This window comes from Musa acuminata, chromosome BXJ3-11 (assembly GCF_036884655.1).
Source record: "Musa acuminata AAA Group cultivar baxijiao chromosome BXJ3-11, Cavendish_Baxijiao_AAA, whole genome shotgun sequence".
Taxonomy (NCBI): Eukaryota; Viridiplantae; Streptophyta; class Magnoliopsida; order Zingiberales; family Musaceae; genus Musa; species Musa acuminata.
In genome coordinates this window covers 28,656,958-28,667,333 of record NC_088359.1, presented here as the reverse complement: position 1 = coordinate 28,667,333, position 10,376 = coordinate 28,656,958, and the positions used below count along the sequence as shown (strand labels likewise).

General features: G+C 36.7%; 1 protein-coding gene across 1 annotated transcript; it reads left to right on the top strand.

Moving 5' to 3' along the window:
- The first annotated feature begins 5,368 nt into the window (after positions 1–5,368).
- On the top strand, positions 5,369–10,203 carry LOC103971799 (polyamine oxidase 3). Its single transcript, XM_009385924.3, has 10 exons — positions 5,369–5,820; positions 7,125–7,240; positions 7,374–7,462; positions 7,568–7,681; positions 7,864–7,951; positions 8,035–8,120; positions 8,210–8,312; positions 8,580–8,677; positions 8,824–9,253; positions 9,601–10,203. Exons 1-10 carry the CDS (start codon positions 5,784–5,786, stop codon positions 9,919–9,921), a joined length of 1,482 nt encoding a protein of 493 aa, XP_009384199.2. The 5' UTR covers positions 5,369–5,783; the 3' UTR covers positions 9,922–10,203.
- Positions 10,204–10,376: the final 173 nt, after the last annotated feature.

The window sequence follows — 10,376 nt, the reverse complement described above, 5'->3', positions numbered from 1 at the left end:
TCTCAGAATGGTCAAACTCTGAATCTCATCAGTTGGGAACTTGCAATATTATTGTATTGCAGTAGATCAGCTTGAAACTATAGAATCAGTGCAGAAATTTTAGGGATTCATGGAACTCCTAATTGGAGTTCTGCTTATTTTGAATGTGCATCAGAAACAGTCTGGATTTTCAATCTTCCACAGGGGTGGGGGATGTGTTTGATAGGACTTGACTGGTTGTAGTGTAATGGACTCCAACAGGCTGTTTCAATCTTATAACTCCTTGCTTCTTTAGTGATGATGGAATAATTACTCCAATATTTCATCAAAAAAGACTGGTGCTGCAAGATGCTCCAAACTGCTCACATGTTCTATGTCTTCTCATGACCCACTCCATGTGCTCCATTTGTCTCTTGGAAATGGACAAAAGCTTCTCTTGTTCTCTAGCAATTCCTCCTTTGAACATTCGGTGACTTTGCAAAATCCCACCAGGCTAGTATGGAAATCATTCAATTCTATACTGCGACTTATGTTGACATTTCAATTTATATGCGGATAATAATCCCACATCAACTCTGACCTGTAGCTTGAATTGACATTTTATCGAAATGTAATAATACCTCAAGGCTTGTCATATATTTTTGAGTCCCTATTGATCCCTAAAAAGTTATGAGCACTCCTCTCTATGTATTTTATTTTCTTTGTTGTGATTTTTTGGACCCAAATAATTGCACAAGTGCAGATGCCACTCTGGGATTGGATCATCTTCTAGCTTTAGTTCACATCAGTATCTCAAGAATATGTTATCATCCCTCATGTATTGACTTTTCTGTATCTATTTATTGTCTATAAATTTACTCATGTATATAGAGAAGGCAACCTGTTCATGGAATGAGCATGGTTTGATTTGTGTTACAAAGTAGTATATGCTGATTTCTTTTTCTAGGGAAAGAAAAGGAGAGGTGGGTCAAAGATACATTGCATTTGTTGAGACATGTTGGTTGTGGACAAATTTAGATGTTAGTGCATGTGAATCAAATCTGCACCGCCACACCTTACAAGCAATTTCTTTAGTGTTGGACATTTTGGTGAGATGTTTCTGTTGATGCTAACACTTTTTTGTCCATCGATTTGTGATGAAGCAGCATGACACGTCCACATGAGGGGTCTAAATCATGGGATGTTTAATTGTCGAAAAGATGTTGTTGATGGTGATGGAAGGATAAAGGACAGGCGGGGGTGCATATTCCACAATGTGGGATCTGAATTAGGTGTGCTTACCACTCCACCTTATGTCAATTGCAGCACAAACATTTCTCTTTGTCACTTTGATGCTATATCCATTATGTCATCCACCTTATTGCCCACAAGTATGCATCTTAGAACTGTCCAATCTTAAGGTCTAAAAATTTGATCAGATTTCTGGTAAGCATTGATTGATATTTATCTGTTTGATCAGAAATTCTTACTTGGATTGGACAATTTCAATCGGTTCAGCCCAGAATTATATATTTTATTCTTTTGATTTGTAAATTAGATAGATTCTCATTGACTGTCAATAACTTTTTCCTTCTCCTTCTCTCTTCTTATATCCTCTTTGGTTTAGTGGATACACTAGCACATCATGTGGACACAATATATCTATATCATGAGATGTATGCATCCATACCATTCCGGTCCAGCCAACTTGATATGGATCTTGGAATAAAACTTGAAATCTTCCCATAGAGTTAGTAGATGAGCATCTCATGTTAGTTAATGTGGGAAAGTTGAAATGGAAAAGCATGCAATGATGTCAAAATTTCCTCCTTTGGCACCATTAAATGCCCTTGATTCTCATATCCTGATGGTTGTATCACCATCAAGGCAGTGGGCAGCTACCAGAAGGTTCCCACTTTTGCAGAAATAAAAGAATTGCATTGTTTTTTGAACCTCTAAGATGTGGGTAAGAGGAGACTCCTATGGCTCTTTTGGGTGTTTGTCTTGCTTGATAACTTCATATGATGCAAAAGTTGTGGTCCAAATATGCACCTGCATAGCCCAATTGCTCATCTTTCCACAACAAAAACATGTCATTTTGCATTCTGCATTTTTCTTTGGACCAAAAGGATCTTCTGTAGTTGGTGAGGCACAGTGACAGTCTTCTTGCATTTGTTTTCTTTGACACCCTCACCACTAAAAACTCATACCTCATTTTGGTGCATATAATATAGCAAGGTGAATATTCCACAATGTTTTCACAGATTACTATCAACTTTGCACAATTTCAGAATTTTCTGATTGTAGAAGAGAATTGGTTGGTCCAATTCATTCAATTCCTAATTATTTATGCTCCTAATGTAACATCTCAATCATTCTCATTTAAGGCAGGACCACTTCTTCTCAGTGTGGACGACATCCAACCCTATCAGTTATCACATTAAATCAATCAAACATTGATGGATGGATGGCTGATTGGTACTCTTATAAGATATTTGAGAGCAACAATGGTTCCCTGTGGAATCTTTTCTTTTCTTCTCTGCATTCACTATCTTAAAATCTTATTTATTTCCACCTCATGCTGAATCATATAGCTGTCAGAAACAAACATAAGAGTGCACAAAAGCTGCACCAGCAAAAATATGGAGTCCTTTTCTTTTTTTTTTATTGAGTAAAAGTGGGCATCATACACTCAGTTAATCTAATGAGTCATGGGATGAAGTTACATAGAGATCTCTGCTTCAACTTGCAAGAATGGTGTGGTGTAAGAGAACAACAACAAGTACTTCCTAGAAACAAAGTTTGGTATGGAGCACCTATTTCAGGTCCAATTGATAGAAAAAGAAACACAGATTGCTGACATTCTGCTGATGGTGTCATGGTTGAGGACATCATCCACCATCTTTGTTCTTCAGCATTATTCTGAAGGATCCAAATATGCTAGTTTTGCTGCAACCAATTGTTGGAAATACTTATCACTGTTTTTAATGTACCATCATGGGTCAATGGAAGTACCAAGAAGTGATCTCAGCAACCAAAGCACTAACAAAAAGGATAATCACATCTGAAATCACTTTCATGAACCTCTTTTTTATCCTGATCAAGTGCTCCACCAGTTGACAGAAAACAAAAAAAAAAAAAGGCTTGCATTTGATCAAGTGCATTTTGGCCAGTAGTGGAAGAACAGTCAGGAGAAGATTCCTGAATCATACTTCTTCAGCTTTTTAGAACACAAATAGGACTTGTATAAGTAGCTTAGAGCTTTCACAAGGTGTTTATGATGTTTTTTTCCTGCTGCTTAACTTCAAAGTGACACTTGAAATTAGTTTAGGGAGGCTTTCTTGGCACTCACCAATTTGCTTGAAATTAGTTTACTCAACTCTGAAGTCATCTTTTCCTGCTCCTTAACTTCATAGTGACACTTGAAAAATAGTATTCAGAGGCTCCCTTACCACAAAATGGGGTCAGTAAAATGATTCCTGAAAAACAGCCACTTGGAATCTAAATTCATAGTTAACTTTAAATGCATCTAAACAATGATTATATATATATATATATATATATATATATATATATATATATATATATATATATATATATATATATATATATATATATATATATATATATATATATATATATATTCCTTTTAGAGAGATGCTCCTATCATCCATCCAACAGACTATAACAACACATCTGTACAATGTTATTCAAGCCTTTTCTTTCTTTCGATGGCATTTAGAGTGAAGGATTAGCTCCTCTATTATCCATGTTGTCCTAAATAGATTAAATAAAGAGGAGATACTCTGGAAAGAGTCCATCCATCATATGTTGCTTGATGTTCCATTCACCATTCTGGTTCCTGAATAAATTTTCTCTTCCTTTAAATGACAGCACAGAGAGAGAGAGACAGAGAGAGAGAGGCTGTGACCTAACTTATTGATAGGTTGTGATGGACATGTTAACAGGACATCCAAGTATGTGGCCACAGAAATAAAAAAATGCATCTGGCTTTGCATGGGAAATTATTAGGTCACTCTTTTCTCCAGCATCATCCCCAGCATATTCATTTGTCAGTGAGAATAAAACACAAACCATGACATCACAGAATCAGGTGCTTTAAATTCTTGATTGCCATTTTAGTTACTTTAGTTTTTATTTTCTTAATTTACTCTTCCAATTTCAAATTTAATAATACACATATTTATGAACTCATAATCTCATGATCGAGAATAATTTTGTAATGAATTTATATACCGACGTAAATATGATCCAAAACTCAAAAAAATAATGGATCTGGATGTTAAATAGGATTAAACATAATTATAAATTATGTTTTGACATTATGTAAGATATGCCAAAAATGTAAAAAGTAATGGTGAAAATGTTAAATAAACTACATAATCTTTTCAAATTTAATTTAATAAGTACATGTTGCATGTATGAGCTAATTCTCTTGTAAGAATATTAAGATAATAGTATTTTAATTATTTTTCAACATCAAAATGTCATTGCATTGGGTTTAGTTGATATTTAATGTTATACATCATAATTTTCATTATTTGTATGCATAAGTGATATTGTTATGTTTCAATCTTTTGTAGTTTACCTAGTTTTTTTATGTGTCACAAAATTATAATTTTCAGCATTGTGAATGATTATAAAATTAAAATATATTATTTTCTTTAACAGGTCTACTAATCTTAGGTTTAGGGGATTTAACTGCACTGGTGCATCATCACATAATTTAATCTTTGTAAATTAATGTACTATTAATCTTCATTAGCTACTAACCATATTGCCCATGGTTTGTTTGATCATTCCAATGGTCTGTTCTCTAAATTGAAATTATTATATAGGCTGAAGAAAGATAATTGAAATTTCTAGATATGAATTTAATTGTGATAATTCTTTTGTTATAGTTTTATTTTTTGAAGGTGCAATTTTAACATTACCCCTCTCCTAAATTAGAAATAATATAATCAAACATAATAATAGCAAGAAAAACATCAATTAGTTGATTTTGCCCAAACTTCACCACCAATCCCTTGATCAATCAATTCTATGATCCAACGGCTCAGATTCCTCATCCTCACTCACCGTGGAAGCCCCCATCCGACACCTGTCCTTTTCTATGTGTCACCGTCTATAATATCATCTCCATGAGGAGGTAAATGGAAAATGATGGAGATTACTTTAGTTATAGAAAATTAACTAATAATATATACACTAAGAAAAAATTACTAGAAATAAAAAATTATAATAAACATGAAAATGCTTAAACAATAAAATTAATACAAGGTAGAGAGAATTAGGAGAGAGTAACTGTGAATTCGGTGGCGGTAAGCTTACGGGGAACGGTGAGCGGACGCATCCGATATGTGTGCAAGCTATAAATGGAATCCGTCGAGCAGAGGAAAAGGCAGCGTGAGGAGTGAATAGAGACGTCGGCCCTTTCGTCTTCCGTTTGCTCTCTCTCCCTTCCCATTCACCCAAAGCAGGCCCTTTTCCCCTCCGATCTCCTCGGAAACCCCTGCGGCTACCGCCCGAAGCACATGGGATCGCTCGGATCTCTCGGCTGACCCGTCTACTTGCGGCGATTAGTGCTTTTTCTGGGTTTTGGAGAGGGATCGCTCTGATTCTGAGGCGACCATTTGTTCTTTTGCGATTACGTATGAACTGGTTCGTGAACCTGGGGTTGAATTCGAACTCGAATCACTTCGCCACTTGCCTCCTGATATTTATTCTCCATTATTCCCCTCAATCGTCCCCCTCGATTCTGGACTCGAGGAGTCGCTGGAGCTGCGATCGCCGGTCTTGGAGTCATGGAGAACCGCTGTGATATCAACGGTGTCAAAAAAGGTGACTCCTTGTGTTCAGATATGTAGCCTCTTGTGCTTGCAAATTCTCTTCCTTTTGGTCGGAAATTTTTTGATTTTGTTGCTGCTTTATTCTTAAATTTGCGATCTTGTGGTTGGAAATTGTACTTCTTTTTTATTTTGGGGCGTTTTGGGACGATGGTCATGGGATTTACGTTCAAAGAAGTGATTTTTTTTTTTCGTTTTCCCCCCTGTAAGTAGATTGACGATGCAATTGATCGATCTTTGAAGGTCCCTTTCCTGTAATGTCTATGGTCAATTAATTGGTTTATGTTGTATGATTGAGAAAGAAAAACTGAAAATTTCTGAACTAGCACATGAATCGGGCAGAGTTTGCCGTGGATTCGTCTCGGTTTCGGTACATGTCTGTCTGTCGTGGTGCTTTTTTGCTAATGTTTACTGTGGCACATGCACTAAAACAATAACATGTGTACTTGTCTAGTGGCCATGGAGCCCATGTTGAATGTCCTATATGGATCTGTGGACTTTCTTTTGGCGTTTTTGTAATGAAGCGTACTTCTGTGCACTATGAAGTTTGCGCATTTTCCAATGATTCGTGCTTATGCTCGGTTGTTTAGCTAAATTAAGTGATAGAATATGTCAGCAAGTGTTACAAAATGGCACAGTGATCTCAATTGTATCTTATTTGTCTTGATTAGTTGCTTTGAAGGTATTACTAAATATCACAAGCATTGCAGCATGTGATGTACTTGGAAATATATGTGCGGCTTTCCAGCACTGTTAGACCTATACATGCAGTATTTTTAGTTTCTCATAATGTTCTGAAACATAATTTTAGGTTAGTTATCTAAAGACTAAACCAACCCAAGTGTCTATCTTACTTGATTCTACGGGTTAAGTACTTTCCAGTCATGGGACACAGGTCTAATTATGTTTACACTATTTGAGTATTCAGGTTAGACTTCTATGATCGTTCTTCATTTGATGTCAGATTATTCTCTCAGAGCAATCATTAAGGAACAAAATCAGCTCAGATCTCCTTGAATTCACTGTCTTCACGCCCTGACATATTTTTAGTTATGACTAGCTGACAGATCTTATCAGTTTTTGTTGATAATGCTTTCAACTTTTGTTGCAAAGGAAGCATAAATTTTTAGTTATGTCCTTTTGCTACGCTTGTGGTGTGTGTTTCGAGAGTTTTCATGCATGCTTACATGCAAAAATCTCATCAATTTGACCAATTTTTAGGTGTGTACTTAGTGCATCGGCACCAGAGCTATCCAATACCTAAATGGAAACTGAATCAATTTTTTATTGTCCTTGCAGCCTCTTATTATTTAAATGCTGAGGAACAGCGGCCTCGTTCTCCTTCTGCCATCGTCATCGGTGGTGGGTTTGCAGGGATTGCAGCTGCTTATGCACTGAAGAATGCATCTTTCAAGGTCAGTGGGCTTCTCTTGAACAGTCCATTTAGGTATTTTAAACTGCACATATCAGTTATAGTCTAGAAGTTAGTATGATAAAGTTGCTCGCTTAATTAATATCAAATGGATGCCTTATTTCTTTTCCCCTCAGGTTGTGCTTTTAGAATCACGGGATAGAATTGGTGGTCGAGTTTACACTGACTACTCATTTGGTTTTCCCGTTGACATGGGGGCAGCTTGGTAAAGTTTCTCTTGAAACATATCACCACTTCTAATTGATCTCCACGACCAATGACCATATATATATGCATATGTTTATACTTTATACTACTTTGAAAACATCAGGTTGCATGGCGTTTGCAAAGAAAATCCTTTGGCACCGTGGATAGGAAGACTTGGCCTACCAATTTATCGAACATCTGGTGATAATTCTGTTTTGTTTGATCATGACCTAGAGAGGTAATGCTAATCATGATTACTTTATATTTTGGAATTTGATAATTGATCCAGTTTAATTAGATAGTAAATTATCACCAAGCACCAAGATAATAAACCAAATGAAATAGAGTGAATTTGTTGATTTGAATATAGGCTGGTCAGACAGCTGTGACATATTTTGAATCTCTTGTTTTCTTTTGCAGCTATGCACTTTTTGATGCTGATGGACGGCAAGTCCCACAAGAACTAGTCCAAAAAGTTGGTGAGGTGTTTGAAAGTATTTTAGAAGAGGCAAGTTTACATACTACCCTGTACCTGCTCATAACTACAGTATTGATTTTGCCGGTGATCTATAAGACCGTTAGTTTTTTCAGACTGATAAACTTAGGCATGAAACAAGTGAAGACATGTCTATAGCCCAAGCTATTACACTTGTTCTGGAGAGACATCCAGATCTAAGGTTAGTTGAAAATGGTATTATTTTTTTCATTAAAATTTGTGTTTTATTTGCACCCATTTTCTTTTATATCTGAAATTGTTTCTTTGCAGGCAAGAAGGCGTCGCAAACAATGTGCTGCAGTGGTACCTTTGCAGAATGGAAGGTTGGTTTGCTACAGATGCTAACAACATCTCGGTAAAGAACTGGGATAAGGTGAAGACATTGATCTGTGACGTTGCAACATGACTTAATTTATCAAAAGATAGTTCTTGTGGCAACAGCTAGTTTAACAAATAAATGTATGTTTACCATGTAAAATTCATTCTCAAAGTAATAGTTCAGAAGCTTCATTCATATAATTCAGTGTTCTTAATTTGAGTAATCAATGACCATTTGCAAGCTCGTCTGTTATTTTAATATGTTGTTCAGCTTCATTTATCAGTTATGTTTTCATGGGTTTCCATGCTTCACTAACTGCAGGAAGTTTTGCTCCCTGGCGGTCATGGACTTATGGTTCGTGGCTACCGACCTGTCATTAACACACTTGCAAAAGGTCTTGACATTCGTCTCCACCACCAGTATGTTCTGATCTATAGTATAAAATTGCTTTCATACTTCTGTTTAGCTATGTCTATAATATGTGTTTGTTTTCATTAGACACCTGTGTTTTATAGTTATAAAGTTATATGATCAATTAAAATGTTCTCCAAATCCTTTCTTCCAGGGTTACAAAGATAGTGCGGGGTAAAAAGGGAGTAGAGGTCACTGTCAGCAGTGGTAAAGCATTTTTTGCTGATGCTGCTATCATAACTGTACCCTTGGGGGTTCTCAAGGCCAAATCCATCAAATTTGAACCAAGACTTCCAGAATGGAAAGAAGAAGCAATAGATGGTATTGGAGTCGGGACAGAGAACAAAATCGTTTTGCACTTCAACAAGGTTTTCTGGCCAAATGTGGAGTTTCTTGGAGTAGTCTCACCTACTTCATATGGTTGCAGCTATTTCCTTAATCTTCACAAAGCGACTGGCCATCCTGTTCTTGTTTACATGCCTGCAGGTCGCCTTGCTAATGATATTGAGAAAATGTCTGACAAGGCTGCTGCTGAATTTGCCTTTAGTCAGCTAAAAGGGATCCTCCCAGACGCATCTGAACCGGTATGCATTGTTTTCGAACTCCATTTTCTTTTGTTGTTTTTTTTTTAAAATTGACTACTATGTTAAAGTTGACGCTTTTTGAGGCATGTCAAGGAAATTGTTGTAACATTTTGAATTAATCACCTATTCCACTATTGATTTTGTTTAAAGTTCACACATTTGTTACTGCATATTGCATCAACTTCGCCACTTATTATGATGATCTAGCACTTTAGTTGGTGCTTCAAGCAAAATTTCATGTTGGTATCTTTTTCTGGTTGAGATTATTGACAATCTGCAATATATGGTTTCCTCCATTTGTTAAAACATGGAGAACACTTCTGCTGATTAGTTTGCTGGAATTTCAGATTCAGTATCTCGTGTCACACTGGGGGACAGATGAAAATTCACTCGGCTCTTATACCTACGATGCAGTTGGGAAACCTCGTGAATATTTCGAGAGGTTGCGTATCCCGGTGGACAACATCTTCTTTGCCGGGGAAGCTACAAGCATCAAGTATACCGGCACGGTACACGGTGCCTTCTCCACAGGGTTGATGGCAGCTGAAGAATGCCGCATGCGTGTCCTAGAAAAATACGGGGACCTAGACACACTGGAGACGTTCCACCCAGCTATGGGTGAAGAAGCTGCATCAATCTCAGTCCCCTTGCTGATCTCCCGGATGTAACTCAACCATTACCTAGAATCCTAGTGTTAAAAACATGTAGTTCTCTAACCATTCCATTGATTGCCTGAAAAGTAACACAAGGAAAATTATTGTTTTACCTTGTAATTTTTCAAGCATGTGGTATGTGTTATGTGCTACACTGTGACACAGTATCAATAAGTATTTGCACTGTATTCACCCACCGTATCCAAGGAGGGTTTATAGAACTCATGATAATTTTGCTTGCTGTAAAACCTTATCGAAGTTAAAAGACCAAGGTATAAAATGTTGATGGTTAATGTATTTGTAAAAGCTGTAATGATTTGATCGCGATGTTCTGCCGTTCGTTAGACTTGCCGATGATTGCACAGTCAAATCATGAACCACTAGTGTACATTCTCTTGGTCTTGGATTGTTGTTGGATGCATGTAGCAAAGGATAAACCAAATCCTTGACAGTTCAAAGTATTCAATGCT